Raw genomic sequence first — 22,209 nt, 5'->3', positions numbered from 1 at the left:
CAGAATGCTTCGGTCTCTAAATGTTAATGTTTTAAAAAGACACCTTTCAGTGTTCATATCTACATTTATTGTGTCAGGAGTCCTTAACTTGGTTAGAGTGGTTAACAGAGAATAAAAAAGACTTTTGACTTTCCAAAAGCTCAAGAATAGTGGCATAAAATCAGCAAAATCTCTTCTACTAAGCTTCTGGAAAAGTTCACATGCTTTCTGAAATCTGCCAAAACCCAGTTTAATATTTGGGCCCTGACTGAAGCTGAATTGAGTATGTTTACAACCATTTTGATTCACTTGTTATCCTGAGGCCCTCTCTCTTTAAGTTACATATTTCTCTTCCTCCCCCTGAACAGATGAACCATGGTGAACATTCAATTTACAAAACATATTTTGTCAGCTTTTTCACATCTGACAATTCTTACTCATAATTCAAGAATAAGTGATAACAATTGCAGCAAATCTCTGGGGTAACAATAACTGAAACATAAGCAGATTTGGTTTTGTTTAAGAAAGGTAAGATAAGAAAAGGGAAATGAAAATTCATACAAGGAGAAACAAAACTAAAATAATCACAACTAAACTCATCTTTCCCATAAATACACTCCAGACAAGCTCTATGTACAAGAGGTTTACTGACCCCAGCAGAACTTTGGAGCAACTGTGTATTTCTCCTTTTTTTTTTTTTCCACTACACCTCCACAGCATCAGCCACAGAAAGTGACTTGGGATCACATCCCCTCATCCTCAGGCTCTCTGCACATCCATTCCAGTGGTAATCAATTCTGACTTTAACCATCAAAGCTTCGTGCCTAACTCTAAATTTGACGGGCACTCAAAAGGATGAATCAGTGCACCCAGAAACAGACTTCTCCAGCAGAAGGGATGAACTCATCTGAGGATGTTTATCTCTTCCAACTGACTCAGGATGAAGCTCAGAGGGCTGTGTTAAGGTAGATAGTTACAGTTAGTTAAGATGATTCCCCCATACAGTGATATCCCTCCAAATTAAATGCTACCATTTCTCCACAGACACAACAGGGACTGTGTGACAGCCAGACACAGAGATAACCTGAAAAGGATATTTGCTTATGTTATCTGGCTTAAGACCTGATCATGATGTACTTCCACACATAAAACTCAATGCGAATTGTGTCTAACTTAAACTTGCAGACCTCATTGGTGTTTTGACTTAGGATTTAATTCTAAGCAGATGCTGGCTCACATGTACAGTGGCATTTGCAGTGGTATGACACAAACTTGTCTATCATTACATCTTAAAGGCTGTGGTTGCCACTAAGTTAAGTCAACAAAAGACAAATTAATGTTCTTTGCTTCATACTCAGATCAACACTGTAAAGATTGTGATGGTGATCACTGAACATTCCAGTTTGATTAAAAGCAGCTTGCATTTTTCCCTTTACTTTTAGTGCTACAAAACGTGAAATCAGTTTTCATAAGAGACCAAAATGTGGAATAGTTAAAGCTGACAGATCTTTCATATGGTTTCTTAATGGTCATAAATTTACAGCACTGCATCAATGAAATAAAAATATTAAATATTTTAATCTTTATTGAATCTTCTGTCATTAATAATTATCACTTAGCTAGTTTGTACAGTCTAATTTTTTTGAAATAACAGATTTCTTCCAATTTCAACTAATACTCTATGATGTCATTCTTATCATCTTGTACAAACAAGATGTTAAGTTTCTTTTTTTCTCTGACAAATCCAGAGGGAAGAAACAAAACCAGCTTGCACCTCTTTCTTACTCAAATTCATAACCCCGCAAACCATGCTAATCAAAACAGATGTGCTGTTTTAGACAACATGCACGCAGCCACAAAAGATACTGTGCTTAATGAGACATTGCCTAGAACCAGAACAGGAAAATGCACTTTATGTTAAAGAGAAAATAACGAGAGAAAGAGCGGACACGTTGATCATAACCGGCCTGTCCTGTTAAATTTATCAAGGCACACCTCAGTCATCCTCTTTGCCTGGTGTGTGGCTGCAGCCTGTCCCACAGATAAGATGTCAAAGTCCAAAGAGGCATCTGATACGCAGTGTATGGGAGCTACAGTGGGGCATCCTCAGAATGCCACAGTCTCGCCCCCTCCTTTGTCCCAGAAGCTGATGAGGCTGCCAGTGTGGTGCTTGTCCCAGTAGCTTTACAATGAAGCTCAGTTCAGGTCACAGCAGAGCCAAGCACCTCCAGATTGTCACAAGTGATGTTATCGCTGTCTTAAGGTGTTGCTTATTGAAGGTGTGGACTCTTTCCAGAGTGGAAAGATAAGCCAGGGTGGCTGAAGGAAAGCATCCTAAGGAATTCTTCTCCCTCAGACAAACCCAGGGATTTGTGTTAGGTTAGATTTTATTTGGTTATGTTTAGTTTGGTTTGATTTGGTTTTACTGTGAAACTGGAAAGTGAACATGAAGCAGCTGCTAGACTCTCTGGATGAAAAAGTGGGACCATCCCTCAGCTGAGAAGACATGTTTTTCATCATCTTCCTCTGCTTTAATAAGGCATTATATGAATAGAAGAACTTCCCTTCTCAATAAGAAGCCAAGTAGGAACTGGATTTTAGTATCCCACAAAGGCTACTAACCTTGCCACCTTGCACTCTGCTCCCTCTTCCTTTGACCTCGTCTGTTTTCAAGAAGGCAGAAAATAAAAGGGCTGTGAGAAACAAGGGATGTCCTTTTCATAGGACAACTGATGTAGTGATCTACCCAAGAAAGGGTTTAGGAACTAGTGAGTCAGCATCTGATTTCCCAGAACAGCCTTAGTCACTACACAAATGAGGAATGCGCCACAACTCAACCTCCTCAGCTTGCTTTTTGCCAACCAAATAAAAGATGAAAAATTTTATTAGTCACCTAGAAAGAGAACAAGAATAATTTTCAATTGAGTGGGAGTGAATGAATGAAAAGGGAGTGGAAGTACTTAGGAACTTTTTGTTAATTTTACTGAAGGGTGCAGTGGAGACTCAACATGCATTTCTAGAATAAGCAAGGAACTTACTGATTCGGAGTGAATACAGGCATATTTGAGGGGCGATACAGCTTAAAGTGAGTACTTTTTAAGGAGGAAAAAACAATTTGTCTTGAGAATGCCTTGCATTGTACCAAATACAGTCTATATTAACAAACATCTTATAAGGATCTTTTCAGGGCACTATCTGATTTCACATCCCTTTCTCTTCAAAATCAACAGTATTTCCACCATAATGGAAAGCACCATAAAACTGATCCACAACAAGTCTAGAGCATCTTTAATTCTCATGGTCTGCAGAAGTGATCAGACTGCTTAGAATCTTGCAAGAGTCAAACTGATTTAATGAATGGGAATTGATCAGAATATTTAACATTCTCCAGGACCTACTACGTCAAGTATCTTATATGAGGTTTTGGTTGGGTTTTTTTTTCAGAAATAAATGCATGCATGAATGATACTATGGTAAACAGGTTCCTATCTCATTGATCAGAACATTAGTCTTCAAGAGCTTTTGGAAGTTTTATATTCTATAAATATTTTCTGTCCCATATGCCTAAGTCCTTAGACCATATTTACACATTACTTAAACTCCATTATTAATACATATTGTATTTTAACAAAGAAATTCAGGCCTTTATCTATAGCAATAGTCATGCATTCTGCTGCAGAAATCATGCTGTTCAATTAGGTGAGAAATTCTGGACCTGGGAAGACCATTTTCAGACCATTCTATTTCTTCTGCAGAGAACTGATACCCCCTTGGCACAAATTTTGTGGTGTGGGTGACTGTGTAGGCCAAGAAAAATACTCTTAATTCACATGAACACATTCACCATCCTGCCTTTTACATTGTTTTCCAGAGATTCTTTCTAACTCAACTTCATTTGCTTAACCTAGAAGACACTTTGTAAAGGCTGCCCATGATGTGATTTATGGTGATCTCAAATGAAAAAGTGTTTCCACTGCTCTAGGTCTGGGACATGCTCAATAGCAAGAGACAGCTCTTCCTCTGAAAATCCTTGCAAAGGATTTTGCAAAAATACCCCAAATTATAAAGGCAATGGACAGGAGCAAAAAAGTGTAGGAAAAAAGTACTTTGCCCAAGGTCACAGAGTTGTCAGATAATGCTGGAACATGGTACAGAATCAGCAGATGTCCATACAACACTGAAAATAGGAATCAGCCATCCAAATTATGCCCAAACCTGCACATTCCAGCTACCTATATACACCCAAATGGATGACTTGCTTCTGAACCAGAAGAAAGCTGAGATGTGAAGTATTCCTGTATCCTACCAAATTCTTCCTTCCTGGCACCATGCAGTGAGCTAAATAGTATCTTGCATTCCCATTCTGCAAAACCTCTGCAGAAGTATCTACATGATGCACAATCCCAGAACACTATACTTAAAAATGAATTATAGTTCATTTTTCAAATTACCAAGCAGACAGGAATTTTTATCCCCTGATTCATGTTTTAAATGAATAGAGCGGTACATGTGTAGGTAAGTTGCATTGGAGCTATATAACCATCTCAGTGGGCCACAGCTGTGACCAGAAACTGCCCTTGTGGCTTCTCTTGCATGTACTCCTTTTTTGGCTAATTCAATGGGACTATGGCAATGTTAATTATCACAGTTAGTCTGTAATAGGGTTAATTTGACTGAATGAATTTTCATGTAAAAGGACCAGGAAAACTCTTTATGAAGTTTTTCAGTGTAGGATAATTCAATAGTATCACCAAAACTCTTCTGCTTTGTCCACTGAACAAGACTGCAATGCAAAAAGCTCTTGGAAAGTAATTAGGTAACCTTGTTCAGTAAAAAACTGCACAACGATTAACAGGTCTAAGCAAGACTTTTGTATTTATAAAAAGTCATCCATCCAGAACAGTAAGGTTGTTACGCTGCTCAGTGTTGCTAACTGGAAAGAGCAATTTGCTGACTAACAATAGACCAAACCTATCTGAAGCAGCTATACTTAAATCTATTAAAAAATCCTCAACCAATCTGCTGTAGAGTTTGTAATTTAACTCAGATCCACAGTTTCCAATTCCATGAATAAAACCATGATTTATATATTATTCATGTCTTCTCAGACTACTTTTACCAATTGTTTCCTAAAGACAGTCTTTTTAGGTATTTACAGTAAAAAAAAGATAGAAAATATTGTCTTCAGCAGTTAGAAAGAAGGGTAACATTTTTTCCTAAATAAGTCTGATGAAGTTGCTTATGTTAATGGTAATAAAATGGAAAACCTAAATATAAATGTTTTCATTACAAGACCAATTTAAACACATTGTAAAATCCTTCTCACCAAGATCCTCAGAACAAGGCAAGAAAGAAGCAGCAATGACTATTAAAGTATATGTATGACAAAAATAGAAAATTGTATTTGTCTTTGTTGGTATTACATTCCTGGCTCCATGAGCAAGGCCCTCTAATGCACAGTTCCTCCCACATGCTGACAGGTGGTGCTTCGTGCCGTAGTGGCACTGGGATGTACCAGTGAGATGCCCCAGCCATCTAATATTCCAAGCCACATCACAGTATGGCCCTGAAAACATTCATCAGATGGTTCAGCTTGCACCTGACTCTAAATGCTCTGCTGAACAAATACGACAAGCCATGTGCTCCAGCCGTTGCATCCCCAACAATCTACTTGGAGAGTTGTTAATGCCAGGAACAAAATAGCACTGACAAGTAATGACAAGATAATCTGAGCTGCTGTTCTGTTTTTGCAGTAACTGCCTCCCACAATCTCTTTGTGCCAGCTCCTGTACCTTTTCAAGAATCCGTGTGCTGGTGGTGGCAAGAGAGAAGGAAATTATTCCTCGTAGTTGAAGGAGAACCTGGAGAGGTCATTTGCCTCATCCAAAAAAGTTCTGAAGCATTCCTGTTCTTCAATACCTTAGTTTATTTTTCCACTCTTCCCTGTTACAGATTCTGTAAGTGATCTTTTAATATTTTTTAATCAGTAGTGTGACTGTTGAACTTATCAGTGTGGTTATACTAAGAACACCAAATGTCACTTCTCTTCCCTGTTCCTCAAACTACTTAGCCTTTTTAAGAAGAAACTAGGAACTGCTCTATCACAACCTAGGTGAAGAAGCTGATATCAATAAAATTCAGAAATTGATTTCTTAATCTATATTTAGACCTTTGATGATTTAAATCAGTGGATGATATTATTAAGTACCTTGCTGCTTCAACAACCTAAGGTTTCAGGCAAGTTAAGTTTCTTTTGTGCTTCCCTAGTAGCAAGGGTCAGTGAAAGATACTTTCAAGATGCCTTTTGGTTTTCATTTCTCTCTTACTCGGGTGAAGAGTTCCTTATGCTTGTACTGATGACTTTCATACAATGGGACTGATGACAGGGCAGGGGAAGTCAGAGCTGATAGAGTTTGGAAAGCCTGTTGCTGAACATCTGGAAGCGTAGCCAAAAGGAATTTGTGAGAGGAAAACATCTGACCACCCCCAACCTTATAATTTTCTTCAACTGTTCTCTAGCACCTATGCTGAATCATGTAGCCTTGCAAATCAGTGCATTGTACAAGCCACATTAAAGGAAAGATACCAGTAAATACAAGAATTGAGACAGGAAAGGATGGGAACTTTGATGGGGATGGAGGTCTGGCAGCATTGTGCAGTGCTGAAGACACAGGGATACACTCATTCTGGTGGAAAATACAATGTGGAGGAGAGAAACGACCTGCAGAGTTACTGGTTGACACTGTGAGTCCAGACAGGGCAGGCGAAGGAAATTCCAGGAACTGTCAGGGGCTTCTTGACTTGTTTTGTATTTGACTGCTGGGGCAGCAGGAATACAACAAAAGCTGGTGTGTAGCTGTCCCTGAGGACAGCCTCTGGCTGCATGGGCAGCTATTATAGCTTAATTCCTGATACTAATTGGAATGTTTCCAAAGCATTGACACAAACGGTCATATAAATTCACAAACATTATCTCTACATTTCATTTGGTATGTAGAAGCAGGAAGACAGAAGAACAGCTTTTGGAGATACATCTGTTTTTGTGAAAGAAGTGGGAAGTTGGCAAAGCAAATGGTGAACACAGCTGAAGACACTGTGTGTCCTTGGGCACTCCTCTTTCTTCAGTGCACAGATAAGTTTCTACAGCGTGGTGCTTCCCCAGCTGTCCCTTATTGCACCCTGCACGCTCTGACTTCCTATATTCCATGGTCTAAGTGACACATATACAAAAAAGACTCCACTGGAGTCCTCGTATATTGTCTGAGTTTTCCCTTTCTTTTTAACGCAGAACAAAGCTGGTTTGTTTTTTTTTTACACTTCATGATTTCACTGCCAACACTATCACTTGAATATCACATCTCACCTTCACAGTGACATGCAGTATACCGAAAATTTTATAGGAGATGCCCCAAGAAAACTCCAGCCCTCTCAGTAGGCAGTAGGAAATTCACCATTACCATTCCCTGGTGACCACAGGGCATGCTGAGACACTTGGTTGCATTTTGTATGATTATTTTTGCTATTGCTAAAGTGGGATTGACAGTGTTTAGCAACAGCTTTTGAGACCTACAAATTCTTCCTGTCATGGAACAGCAATATGAAGACCTATTTTTCTCTAAATTAAAATAAACAAAACCTATACATTATTGATCAAATGAATCCCAATAATATTCCAATATAATTCTTACATTCTTAAATTACAAAACTTTCTAATCAAGCGCATAGCACAATAAGCAATTTAGACACAAACAAAACACTAATAACTAGAACAAAATTGTTTCAGCTGTGCTTTTTTTGTTTTTTTGTTTACCTTGTTCCCTAGCAAATTTTAGGGAAGAAAATATTTTTCCTACAACCTTTTTCACTTTCAGGTACTTTGTTAGAAAAAAATCTATTTTAAGTACTAGTGAAATTCATCATATTATGACAGAAAAGAAAAATTGTTTCATTTCATAAGATCTTCTAACAGCATGAAGCTAACCCCATGGTCTCTGAGACAAATTCCGCCAGCTATAGACTTATAAAGAATCAGCAGAGAAAAAGATGTTTCTCAGATGGAACTGTTAGTCATGATATGAAGAATGTGTGTCCCCTACAGATGTTATAGCTATTTGTATGATAAATCCTGATCATCGCTGTAGGAATTTTTCAGCCTTCTTTTAACTTAATGCTCAAGTTCAAATTAATCTTCTTTTGGCAATGTTTGCCTAATATTTCAGTGTTGAACATCATTTCCAGGGTTACATTTGCAGTGAGCCTACTGGGCACTTTAAAAGCTGTATTTCTGACTTTGTACTTGCTTCAGAAGGACTTCTTTTAATTCTTCAATGCTTCACAAATATTTCTAGGAAAGACAAGTATAAGCATTGATAACTGCTTAACAAGGGCACATCTAGACTTGCAAGTTAACTGGAATAAACATTAGGGTTAATTTAGAGCATGCAACAGTTGCAGAACAGCTCCTTGGGAAAAAATATGCATTCTAGAATAAAATAACCTCATTCTCATGTTCAACACTTGAACCATTTTGAGTAACATAAGATAAATGAGAACAAAGCATGTTTGTTCCACTTTGCGGGATCATTGCTTTACTCAGGAATGACAGTCTAGGGAATTCAAAATGAAATGAGGGATGTGAAAATACCTTAAGTTGTCTCCAAGGAACTCAAGGTTGTATAAATACAGAGTCATTGGTGTCAAATGGTAACAGCCCTTTTAAAACCAGTGCTACATTTACACTCTTCAAAGGCCTGTATAATACAGAACATGGTGCTACATAGGGCACTGCAGCCCCCATATGAAAGAAAGATGTTTTTTACGAGAATGCCATCACCAATGCATCCTTCCTCTCCCTGCCTACACCCTCCTGTTCAGCCAGAGGCAGCAGGAGGTCTGGGCTTATTGTCTGCTTGTGGAAAGTAATAGTAAACTTTCTGGTGGGGAAACAAAATAGTGCTGTTTTATTTGGATGATACATGTTGAGTTGGCCTCAGTATCTTCATTTCTCCTCTGCTCTTACATACTGGGAACAAAAGAGAAACTCCATCTGACTATCACAAATGATTTCTCAGTGGAAGAACTGAGTGCTGTCCCTATAAAGGGAAGGCTGCTGGACTTCTCACAAAGATGAAGGGTTTTTCAGCCTTGGCATTGCTGGCCATGAAATGCACATTGAGGTTATATAATTTCTGTGATTTCTGCCATTTTAATTGTGTGCTTAATCTGTTTTTTCTACTATTTTTTAACATTTACCCTTGGTTGTTAGCTGAAACCTGTGCCAAAAGGTGCAGCACTGATGAGACTGAAGCATTAAACCTCAGTAATTTTCAGTCCCAAGTACAATATTTGGGGTGTAATAAAATGGGACCAGGAGCTCTGGAGCAGAGAGACCTGGTGGCATGTACTGAGCAGGCACTCGCCATACCTGCAATAGTGCCAAACTATGCCAAACTTCTATCACTATGTTAGGTTCCCTGGGAAACACCATACCCCTGCCTTCACTGCCAAGGGCAGGCAAAATGGTGCATCTAACAGGAGAACTGCTTCAAAAGAGAAAGTCAGAAAAGTGTAGCTTAATCCACCAGGCAAACTGAAGCTCTGCAGAGAGCATTTTCCACTCAACAGAAAAGTGAGACGTGACATTCTGTTCCACTCCTTAGTTTTGGTGACTGTCCTAAAACAAAGGGGATAATGACGGACAACGTGTGAGGCTATCCTCCATGTAATCCCTCCACATTTTCTCATGATCCAAGACGCAATCTTAGCATAGAGTTCATTCAAGCACTGTTTAAAGCAGGTAACCTCAAACTCACAGACTAAAATCATAATAGAAGCAAGATGACTCAAGTATACAAGATGTAGGAATTAGCCATTTAAACGCTTCCTGCTGTAGATTTCACTCCCATATAGTTCCGAAGATAAAATCTAATGTGGAAAGAAAAAGCAACATAATGCTTCACATTTTAAACCCAAATCATGGTATAACTGGGATAAAAGGAAATATGCTATTACATAAACACTCTGATTAATATATATTGTAAAATTCGTAACACTATATGCAATTATAATCACTGCATTGAGCAAACCATATAGAAGATAACATTGGTCTAAAAACAAAACAGGCACAATAATATGTTTCCTATTTAAAACAGACTTTTTTCATCCTACCAAAAAATGTATTTTGAATGACCGTTTCAGGCAATGGACATTTATGCTAGTTTCAGGACAACAGCCTATTCTTAATTTGTTGTTGTTTAACTCCATAAAAACACCCAGGAATAGTTAACTGAATAAATAAGTCTGGTATTAGGATCTCTGTTTCTTTCTCACAACTGTTCCCCTGTTTGCTGTCCTGTGTTTTTTGTCTTATTAGATACACATTAACCTGTTAGACTGACCTTCACTTCTCTCCCAATCCCTATAACACATTACAATTCTTTAAAAAGACAACTTGAGAGAGACTGCCTTTTGGTAAATCTCCTCAACTGAGCTCTACAGACTGGTCTGGCATGTATTGTGTACATGCATCTGTCATGAAAATTTGATGACAAATCATCTGTTTCCTGACAGATAGGCTGCACTGACTTCAAATTCCCATGAAATGTCTTTGTCCACCAAGAAGAAAAACATTCTCCTCTATAGCAGGGATCATTCTCAAACTTCACTTCAATCCTCCATTTGCTTTAGTCTGTATTATCATTTATTTGTATTATAATTCTTCTGGATCAATTTAAGCCTGTTGCAAGATACATCTTCCTGATCATCTTTTGGGAAAATGTAAAGAGACAGCAACTGATGAAAGGAACGAAAGTAAATGTTTCACAGTAATAATGCTGTTTTCAGAGGGTGAGAAATGAAGATCCTTTTTAAGACTGACCTACCCCAGTTTGTTTAAAACTAAACTGAACTTGAACTGATAAACTATTCTTTTGAGATTAACCTGAATAGTGTACATTCAGTAAAACACTGTAAATCTAAACATACCTGAATTGGAGTCAAACTTTGTTTCTGACCTGCAAAAGAAAATAAAAAGATCGTAAGTCACAAGAGCTGCTTTATGCCATAAAAGCCATTTGTCAGACTGATTCCCCCAGCAAACATCATTTTTAACAAGACCAGTAACTAACTCTGTACATTAACGTTAAATGCATTCAAAGGCATTTGAACCCAAATAATTAGTATTATCTTTAATATTTTGCTGTTTTCTACAATGTAGAGTTACAAAAAAAGATATTATAAAAGTCAAATCACAGAATGAAGAAAATAAAAGTTTAAAACAGTATTAAATTCTATACTCTGAATCATAGCATACAATTGTTTGTATGAAATAAATAGTTTTCATTCATTTTCATTTTTGAAAAGTCATTAAGAGGATTTAATTTATTCATGAATGTTTCCAATTTATTTTTGAAGCAGATATCATTTCATTAATGTCATATGTATTATATCCAGTGATCTGTACTTAATTGTACAACATCCTAGGAGGTTTTTGTTTGTGTGTGTCTTCAATTTACTCGCTCTGCCCATAGGAGTAAGTGGTTTGATTTTCTTAAAAGTGGAAAGTGGGGGGTGGGAGAGAGGGAGAGAGGAAGGGAGCCAGACCTAAATTTTAACTTGTTTTAAAGTCTTTGCAAAAAGACAATAAAGTGTGCATTATGCACCATTAGCTTTGGTCATGCATTGCAGATTTTTCTTTCTCTAACAACTAGTGTTTTCTTCTAAGGGTTTAGCACTTAGCAAATGAACCCTATAACCTGTATATTTAATAAAAGGAAGAAAAAATTAGCCCTTGTGGGAACATCATGTTTCAGATATCGGTTAATAATACTTGTAAATGTAGAAGCCTTTGAAGATCTCAATTCAACTGTGGGAAAACTTAAGTTGGGTAATTACTCAAGATGCTGCTGATGTGCTGTCAAGCAGAATTAACCCTATGACTAGGTCTATCTACACAATCTGCTACAAGACAGCATTGTCTATATTGAGCTCTCAAACCAATTAACGGGCATGTTCCAATCAGATTTATATCACCCAGTAACAATCAGTTGTACACATGGTCATGGCTGTCACAGCAGGAAACAAGGTCTGCCCAGCAGGAGACCTGTTAAAGCATGTTACGTTGGCAGCAAAATGCATTTCCCCAGATATTCTAAGGAGGAAGTGTAAGGTTGGATCCTTTTACATTGCATAAAGGAGGGGATTTATTTTGGGAAGTTACAGTCCTTCTTGTTTCAGAAACAAATGACCAAAGCTCGAAAACTAATTGCAGATTTACTTTCTACTTTTATTTTATATGCTTGTACATGCAGGTACATGTAGATGTATTTTACGCGTACTCTATATATGTATATAACTGGTATTGTAATTCCATGCCAAGATCTATGCTACAGCAAAAAAATATCAAATCAGTTATAATTTAAAAAATGAGCAAGTTCACACTATTATTTGAAGTCATCAGAAAGGAAACAATTCTCTCCTCCCATCCTGCTCATTTGCCATCTTCTTCCAGTGCTCAGAGTATTTCATGTCTTAAAGATAATTCTCATGAGATGGTACCTATAAAATACCACCAAAAGTACTTAACAAAGAAAGTATGTTGGTGACGTGCCATCACAAATACCGCTACCAGTAACTGCCCACGGCACCAGCTCATGCTCAGTTAATTCAGTTGGCACTTACAGCCAGCAGGATGATGTCCCCACCCTGCGAAATGCGATAACCTAGGGGGAATTTCACTGAGTTCCAAGGAAAGCCACTCAGTCAGTGTTTTATTTACAATATTCTCCTCAAGCTGCTGTATACCTACCTACATCATTCTCTCTTGCTCATCACTGTATCAGCAACACTTCACTACCTACATAGTCAGACGCAACTTATGAATCTTACTCTCAGCTTCTGTTTATTTGTATGATTGACTTCTCGTTGCCTAAATTCTAGATACTTGCTATTAGCTGGTCAAACAAAGCTCTTGCTCCTCAGCTGCATGGCTTCGTATGGACATATGCACTGCAATTTGCAGCATCAACAAACTGGCCCAGGGGCCAAGGTGGCAGCAGAGAGTGCATGTGGAGGAGGGTCACAAGGGTCAGTGGGCACTGTAATGAGTACCAAAGCTCCAAACAGTCATAAAGTACTGGACAACGAATCAGAAAACTGATATGGGGGTGATAAATGAATAGAACTTTGTCTGGCAACAGCAGAATAGCTATGAAAGAAAACACAACAGGGGAGGTAGTACTGGGAGCCATCGAGAGCAGGAGGGTCACCTATGTTATGGTTATTGTTTCCCCTTGGGAAAACAATGCAAAATTTAGGACTCAGTATTACAGAACCTGTTACAGATCTTAGAAAGGCACAGGAAAAAAATAAGGAAAATAATAAAGTGTTTTTGGCATAAGTAGCAGATGTGAGAGAAGCATTCTGCAAGAACACAGTCATTTTGACACCTTGAAGGAATGACAAAGCTTCAGCACTTTCAATGAAAGCAGCACTTTTTTTATTATCTCTTCCACATCTTCTTCTTGACAGTACATTAGACAAAGGTATCAGAAACTCGTTGCACGTAGGTGTTAAAAATGTGCAACTAAAATATAGCCATCAAATAAGATAGAATTAAATACTGGAAGTACATTCCAAAGCAATGTACTGCTACACACAAAAATATTCACTCTGGCTCCTTTATACTTTTAAAACTACATCAACTGGAAGGCAAAAACTCCTAATTGTTTGTTATCACAGTACATACTCTGACATCCAACCTAAGCATCCTGCCAGACCAGATGCACCTTATGGTACCAGGTCCTAGCTGTACAAATTGTCTTCTATCATTTATTACAACAAGAGGGGGAAAAAACCCTGATGAACAGAGAATAGGTTTGTGTGTATTTTCTCTACTTTTTGCCTTATAGGAGTACTCTGAAAGTCAGGCAACCACTCATAAATACCTTTGGAAGCGAGTCTATATGCATAAAGAGATCAAGAAGGTATTTATACAGTGTATTTACAAGGGGTATTTCCAGTTGTGATTGATATGGCTCAAATACACGCAACACATGGCAATACAAATGCCAGGTAGGCTCAATCACCAACACACCGTATGCAAGGAAATAGTGAGCTACTGGAAAGGTTTAGCTAAGGACAAGGTGCTGCAATACTTTTAAAGATCCCAGAAATAATTAAGTCAAACACAAACAATAAAATATATGATGGTCATTTTATCTGTACTGCAAAGAGTTGCAGGGTTTCAACCTGTTTCTTTTAAAAGGCATCATATATCAGATGCTCAGACTGCCAGATAGAGAGATAGAAATGGAGTAACGATAATCACCATGTGTTCCTACAGTGTGAGTTTTAAACTACTGCCTTAAGTATGACTGAACTGCAGTTGTTCAGTGCCACATTGTGGCACAGTGTGACCACACATCCACAGCTGAAGCTAATGCAGATCTGCTGCTTGCCAGGGAAGCAGGCCTTTGGCAAGGAGAGAGGAAAAGGACTTACTGCAGAACATCTGCTGCTGCGTTACGACTGCGTTTTCTTTTACTCTTCATGATGAAGTATTTAACAGATTTATATAGGTTTTGCTGAAGGAACATGGAGAATAGCCTTTGAAAGTCCTGCAGTTCTCTCAGAAAGAACTCTGCAGTTCTAATCCTTTTGCTTTAACATGGAAGGAGTCATTTATTCCTCTTGGCTTTTTTACACCTTTGCATTAGCAGTTTTAAAGCAGGTTGTGCCTTTGCAAGGTTTTCCTTTAAGGATGCTAAACACAACATTGTTACGGGCAGACATTCACAATACTACTCCCCTCTGGAAAGAATTTTGATGGAATAAAGGTCTGTCACAGTCATAAAGATGATAGATGCAGTTTTGGTAAATCTTCATTTTCATATTGGCCTTGGCAGTTTGCTGAAGAGACAATGATTTAGCAGGCTCCTGATGTAATCTAAGCTAACTGATGTGTAAGCAGAACACAATCATTCCTCTCTCTTCTGTGTTTGCCCCCAGTGGTACAGAAAGTAGCAAACTGGAATATCAGTGTTCCTGGCTACAGCACTGCTAGCAAGCTAAAGAAGGTCAGGGAAAAAATGCTTAGTTGTGAGCATGTCCCTGGACACTGTGTTGGCCCATATCATGTTCATAAGAACTAGTCTCTCCTAGAGAGGACCTAGGCAAGCTGCAGGGGAGGCTCAAGCCAGGGACCATTCCCCATAGGCAGGATGAACCAGGATGCTCTATTTCAAAGGGGAGCAATTTAGGCTAAAAACTCAAGCCACTTGCCACTTGCCTTTAGGGCCAGAGAAGAGGCTTTTGTCAATTTGATTTACAAGTATGGACACAGCCGTTCTGGAATCGTAAACCATTACTTGGAAGCAGTCACTGATCTTATCAGTCCAACCTCCAAATAAAAAGTCAAGCTTCTAGAACCACCCCCCCCCCTCCCAGCAGTAATACAATGTCAAAATTAATACCTAATGTAACTATCTAGGAATTTCTGAGATTGGGAATTTGAGAAGTTCCCGAGTTTTAAGAACAGTGTAGTTCCTTGGGCAGCAGAAGGAGCAAAGCTGGGCTTGCTGCTGCACTGTAGACAGAGGACAGATCCTGTGGTGTCTCAGAACTACTCCAGGCACTTCCCAGAGCTGGACATTCCTAATGTCTCTCTATCTTCCACCCTCACATGGATTCTCTGTTGTAACACAGTAATACAGTAATACATATTATTCACAATAATATTATCTGCTATAATCTAATAATATACTTGAACTCTTGTTCAGGTCTCCCCTTAGAGAGGGCTTGAATGTGATCTCTCTCCTGATTTTCTTATAATTTTAAGAACTTAATATCTTTGAGGTTTAATAACTACTTCCCTGCCAAATTTGGCTGAAATTGGCAAGTAGATTAAATGATAGAGTTTTATTATTAGGAAAGGACTGACACGAAGTCAGAATAATGCTGTACATTTTACTTCCTTGGGAAGCCTGCTTAGAGGAAAAAAGTTTGATTCACTGTTGATGGATGCTGTGACAATATCTCTTCTGCATATTGATGAAAAGCCAAATTCAAAAAGAGCATTTTAACATCACAGAATTATTTAGATTGGAAAATATCTTTAAGATCATCAAGTCCAATCACTAACCTAGTGCTGTGAAGTCCACCACTAATCCATGTTTCTAAGCACCCCATCTACATGTCTTTTAAATACTTCCAGGGATGGTGATGAGTAGTCTCTGGCTGAGTTCTGTCCAGAGTTTATTTAAAATGTGAGAGCTATAAACAGATAAATATAGAAATCTACAGCTTCTGTAGTCATAATCCATAACAATGCACCCTACCTGATTTTACTTGAGATACATAAATGAACAAAGTCAAGCATAACGTTGATGAAGACCATCTGAAAATTAGTTCTTCCAAGCTGGGTGACTAAAGAACAGTCAATACAAAACAGTGTGAATTTCAAACAAGGGAAATAACACCAGACTTAAAAGTATACCAAGAATCCACTGACATTTTACACTGAAAATAGCAATTCCTAGTAGAATCAGTGGAAATTATCTATACAGGCAATCATCCCCTGTACTCAGCACTGGTAAGGCTGCACCTCCTGTGTTCAGTTTTGAGCCCCTTACTACAAGAACGACATTGAGGTGCTGGAGCCGGTCCAGAGAAGAGCAATGAAGCTGATGAAGGATCTGGAGCACAAGGCTGGTGGGGAGATGGGGATGTTTAGCCTGGAGAAAAGGAGGCTCAGGGGAGACCTTATCACTCTGTACAACCACTTGAAAGAAGGGTGTAGCCAGGTGGGTGTTGATCTCTTCTCCCAGGTAACAAGCGGCAGAATGAAAGGAAATGGCTTCAAGTTGCACCAGGGGAGGTTTAGATTGGACATTAGTAAAATTTCTTTATTGAAAGGGTTGCCAAGCACTGGAACAGACTACCGAGGGAAATGGATGAGTCACCATCCCTCCAGATATTTAAAAGACATGTAGATGGGGCACTTAGAAACATGGTTTAGTGGTGGACTTGGCAGTACTGGATTAACTCAGTGATCCTTAAAGGTCTTTTCCAACCTAAACAATTCTGATTCCTAAAATGGTGAGAACCAAGTTACTTCAAACAAATGTTATTAAATAGAAGCTGCTGGTTTTGACAAAGTTTTTGAGGAAACTAAGAGTAAGTCAGGACAGATGAAGTTGCTCAATTAGTTCTATTAGATCTTATTAGAGACATTATAGCAATGATTTCATATGGGCTCTCCTGGTCAGATAGCCAGTGCTGATTTGTCATTTGGCATGCTCAAATGATACAAAGATCATTAAGAAAGCTTAAAGACCATTAACTAAGCACTCAGCACTGGGGCAAGGAAATTCCTTGTAGAGATCTAGCCTAGCGACTGAAATCCTCCCTTGTGAAGGCAGGAGTGGTACAGTGTAAGTGGTACAATGTTAATGGTACAGTTATATTACCCAGCCATGCTTTCACTTTCTCATGATTGGATGGATGTCTGAGAGATGTTGAGAAGACCTGACTCAGCTCAACAAAAATCAAATGAAAATATAGCATGGATAAGGCTGCTGCCATGTCTCCTAGCACATGTTCAGAAGAGCCAACACCATTACCAAGAATTCCTTCCAGGAAGCAATAAAGGCAGCAGTGGGTGATTTATGAAGACTTGGCAATTCAGTCCTTGGCCCTAAAAATTGGAAACTGACAGAACAATAATATTTCTTTTTTTAAAAGGAAATCATTCTCCCAGGCTTCCCAGTTCCCATCTATAACACATCTTTCTCACAGTCCCGCACATGGTAAAGAACATGACTATGGTTTGTTAAATATGGAATAGCTTGTCTCCTGTGGCAATAGCATGAGTCATGGATTTCACTCAGGCCCATTCTGTGGACAGAATGGTATTTTTGCACAAGGTACAAGAAAATGCTTTGAAAAATTAAAGCAATTGCCATTAGCTGCAATCTTGCAAATACATTTGGCCCTTAGAAAACCCTGAGGATTTGGGTGGTATAGGTGGACCTCTGTGAACTCATACAGAAAAACACAACCTTGTGGCAGAGGCTGTCCAGCCATGATAAATGTGGCTCACAAAAAATAACCACAAGCAGGTATGGTTAATAAGTATGAGGGCTTTTTCTTTGGCTTATTAGTTTTCTATCAGATCAATGTTCTGCACTGAGACATGCTCCAGCCACACCATGTGAGGTCCAGTGAAGAGGAAGCCATGAAAAAAACACCCTAGTGAAAGGCAGGGGCAGCAGGGGTCCTTCTTTTAGCATAGGCCTACAGCTAGACTGGAGTAAGTGTAACACAAAACTACATAAGGGCTGGTTTGCAGAAAAGGAGGTCCTTGAGATTAGTTTATTGTCTTTCTCATTTATTGCTTTCTTTAGGGCAGCTGTACTGGGATGTAGGAGACTGTCTGGCGTGAAAGTTCAGAGATGGAATAATTAGATTCAATGGCATGATTATGGATTTTATGTGTGAGGTACCTTTGATTGTGGAAAAAGTTAAAGCATGTCCTCCATAAAGCTTGGGAGGTTTCTCATAACACTAGTACAAGTAGGTAGATGAAGAGATGTCAAATTCCTAGTTGTTTCTTTTATCTTTCCTGTGATAGAGACAGAGTTCTGTTTTAAAGACCTACCAAAAAACAAGTCTTTCATCTGTAGTGTAAAATTCATGTGTTCCCTGACCTTGTGTGTCACATGGTAATGAAACAACGTAAATCAGAAATGTTAAAAGTTGAAGTTTGTTAATATTACTGCTGAAGCTCCAGTCTCTTTCCTAGTTAAACTGACAGGTCTATAGTCCAAATATATATATTTACAGGTTACAAGGACATAAAGAAAAAAAAAATTAATGGACAGCCAATGAGAAACAAATGTAAATGCAAGTTTCAGATGACTATCTGGACATTACAAAACAAAAAAACCCGCTAACCTCCCCCCCCCCCATACCACCAAAAACCCTACTTTCATTTTAAATGGGCAATGGACTTTCTTTGTATTGTGCTACCACCTTACTCCTAATAAAATACTTCAGTCATAACCATTCTGTGGGGAAAAAGTAGTAAATAGCATACATTTTGCATTCTCCTATCTATGTTTCCTTATCCCTTTTTCAGCTGTCTGGGCTAAAATAGTGACCAAGATATCTTCCTTGGTTGAGGAAGACATTATATACTGATATTTTGGGGTCAGTAAACAAAAGAAGATGGACTCCTATTGGCTTCTCTATTTGTTCCCATCCTTGTCAGCCACTTCAGAATAACTGGCTGAATTTGATATAGACCAGAGGTGGCAAGAGTTCCCAAGGCAACACAAAGACTTTGGGGAGATTGGGCTAAGGCCAGTCCACTCTCAGGACACACTTTCAGGTGCCCAATGGCCTGGGATTTATTAAAAATAAAAAATAACTTCCCTCTTTCCCTCTCTCCTCCCATAAAATCCACGGAGAGTCTCAAGAGAATCCAAAACTAGGCACATTTCCATATAGCTCGTTTCACACAAAGAAATCTAACTCATTAACTCAAGCCTTTGCCGAAGCATATTACGCACTTGAGATAATCACAGGTAAGTCTCATACTGCATTTTTTTCCCATATTAAATCAATTGTGAATGCAACTGGAAACTGGTTCACATTCATTTATGTGAACTACTGCTGTCCAAATCTCATCTCACTAAAAATCCCCAACTCTTTCAGATGACAGAAAGGAAGTCAGTCCTGGAAGGTAGAAGGTGAGATCCTGGCTCCATTGTATATATTTACCAAAAATGAACTTACTTTGACAGAGCCAGGATCTCTCCAACAAAGATTTGGCTATTGTAAGCAGGAGAATGTCTAAATGGCAAAGTAGAAAACCAGGTTATGGAGACTTTGGATCCCCACTTTGCACCCCCAAGCTAAGCACCACAGTAACACATGACATGAGACTATTGTCTTGGCTGTGTTTCTAACCATCAGTTTTTCAACTCAGAAGATTCACATTATTACTCAAGTTTCTGCAGGTAATCTTCCCAACAGAGGAATCAAACATTACAGAGATTAAGTGCGTCTTTCATTTTACAGACAGTCTCTTGAGAACAACTATCACTACCCAATCAGGTGATTCTAGAGCTACATGGATTGTATTTTCCTTGGTAACCTATTACTGGACCAATTTTCTGTATTATTAGCACTGTCCTGACCATCCTGCTTCATGCTCTTGGAAAGGTACCTCCTCAAGAGAGAGGGACTGAGTCAGTGTGAACTGAGGGTGAAAAAAACCAAGAAAAAAATTAAATTCATCAGAATTAAAACCAGTAGCTAGAAATAAGAAAAAACACATAAGCAACAACTGAATCTCTGCAGAACAATGCGGTGATCAAGAGAATTCAATCAGCACTGCTTCTAGCATTAAACTTATGGCTATAATTCCCAGAACACTTCTAAAGAATATTTTTCATGCAAGACAAAGAAGTTAGTATTTCATTCGTAATCCTTGCTCCAGTTCCTAAATCAGCTCTCCACGTGTACTTTTTGGGATGGACGGAAATACAGTAAGCAATGCCACTTTCCCAGGTTTTGTTTTCTTAACTGCTTGAATTCTAAAAAAAAAAAGCATCTACTTTTTTCTCCATTATCAGATAAAAGGCTGTAGCATAGATCCAGCCTTGCCACCCAGTAGCTCTTAAAGCTACCTGTAAGTAATGCTAACAGTCAAACCTCAGTATCTGTCAAGGCAGTGAAAGACTGTGTTGTAATTATTTGGCATAGCTGCATATAAAAAAAATTTTAAACAACTGCTACTTGTTTTTCTGTTTTACCTGTTATATTTCCTGTTTTACCTGAATGTTATCTTACTCTCTTATTTATCATAATTTTTCATCTTTATTATGAGATTAATTTACCATAGCACCATTATTTACATTGCTTCTCATGTATCCCTTAACAGGCTGAATTACTTCCCCATTCTGTGAGTCTTTAAAATGACTTTATACAATTATGTATGGAATATACACAAGATTACACATAACCTAAGAGACAGACTTCTCAAAACTATATTTCGCATACTCACTTGAATAAAGGAGTCCCACAAACAACACATTTGTATATTCCTTGAGCTTTATGGTGTGTGTACTCCCCCTCAAAGGCACTGGGAAAACAACACAACATTTTAGAATTAAATAAAGGACTTTGGGGGGGGTAAATTATCAAAGTATCTAAGTCATTAGAAAACATTATAGAAAAAAACATAATTTCAAAGTTGGAAGTTGTTTTTCATTAAAGGCAGCAAATAAAGCAGGCACAGGAAAAGGGGAATGTCCTTGTTAGTATGCTTCAGGTGTTACACATCATGCAAAAGGAAGCAAACTGTCCCACAGTTCAAAGGCCAGAACTTCAACATCAACCAAAAGGCGTAAAACTGAAGTCTTCCCCTGTCTGGTGAGTGAAATGTCAAATTTTTGTAAACATGGATTGTTTAGCATGTAGCTCAATGTGCCACACCTGCCTGGGCCAGAGAATGGGCCATGCGTCTGTGGCAGGCTCAGCGGCCACATCGGAGCGAGGTGTGAGGTGCTGGGTCAGGCTGCCACTGATTGCTTGGGCAGCAGAGGCATTGTAGCTGAAAATGAAATAATTGGTGCATGATTTCAAGCTGTGTGTGCCTTATATTTTCAGTTGAAAAGCAATATTCCAGCTTTAAGGGAATATTTTTCTAAGTTAACAATCTAAAAGGCTAGGAGGTCATTCACCTAATACGAATCAGCTGTGCTAGCCCAACAAAAAGCCTATGTGCTCAGCAGCTTGTTTTTATTATCCTTTCACCCTTTTTATGAGGTCCAATTTTTTTTATAAACAGGATTTTTAAGAATGACCTAATCTCTGATTGTTTGTGTGCATTAAATCACATTGTTGGTTCCGTACACAAGAACGCAGAGGGCCAGGGGGGAAGGCAGCCCTCCCAGCAGAGGCCACCATCCCCCTGCCCTGTCAGGGCTGCAGGAGGACCGAGGGGGCTGGAGCAGAGAGAGGGATCATCCTTGCCAGTATCCCTGGTACATTCAGCCACCAAATTCAGCCCTGTCAGGAAAAGGTTTGCCTATTAACTGGGACCGCACATGCCGCAGGGAGCCCTTTCAGCTCACGAATGAAAACAAGCAGTTACATCATTAGTACATTTGGAGCAGAGGTAAAGCCAGGGCCTTAGGCCAAGTTCAGTGGTATAAATTGGACAAC

General features: G+C 38.7%; 1 protein-coding gene across 3 annotated transcripts in view; it reads right to left on the bottom strand.

Moving 5' to 3' along the window:
- MSRB3 (methionine sulfoxide reductase B3) overlaps window positions 1–22,209 on the bottom strand; it is an 88,646-nt gene that overhangs the window by 51,965 nt on the left and 14,472 nt on the right. For all 3 annotated transcript variants that reach the window (XM_027884692.1, XM_027884693.1, XM_027884691.1), the window contains exons 3-4: window positions 21,047–21,124; window positions 10,963–10,991 (exon numbers count right to left, since the gene is read on the bottom strand). In XM_027884692.1, coding sequence (XP_027740493.1) covers window positions 10,963–10,991; window positions 21,047–21,124 — 107 coding nt within the window. The remainder of the gene's footprint in view (window positions 1–10,962; window positions 10,992–21,046; window positions 21,125–22,209) is intronic.

Source organism: Empidonax traillii, unplaced genomic scaffold (genome assembly GCF_003031625.1).
Source record: "Empidonax traillii isolate 1590-97213 ecotype Southwest subspecies unplaced genomic scaffold, ASM303162v1 scaffold153:size895095, whole genome shotgun sequence".
In the NCBI taxonomy this organism is placed as follows: domain Eukaryota; kingdom Metazoa; phylum Chordata; class Aves; order Passeriformes; family Tyrannidae; genus Empidonax; species Empidonax traillii.
This window is presented reverse-complemented; position numbering and strand designations above follow the sequence as displayed.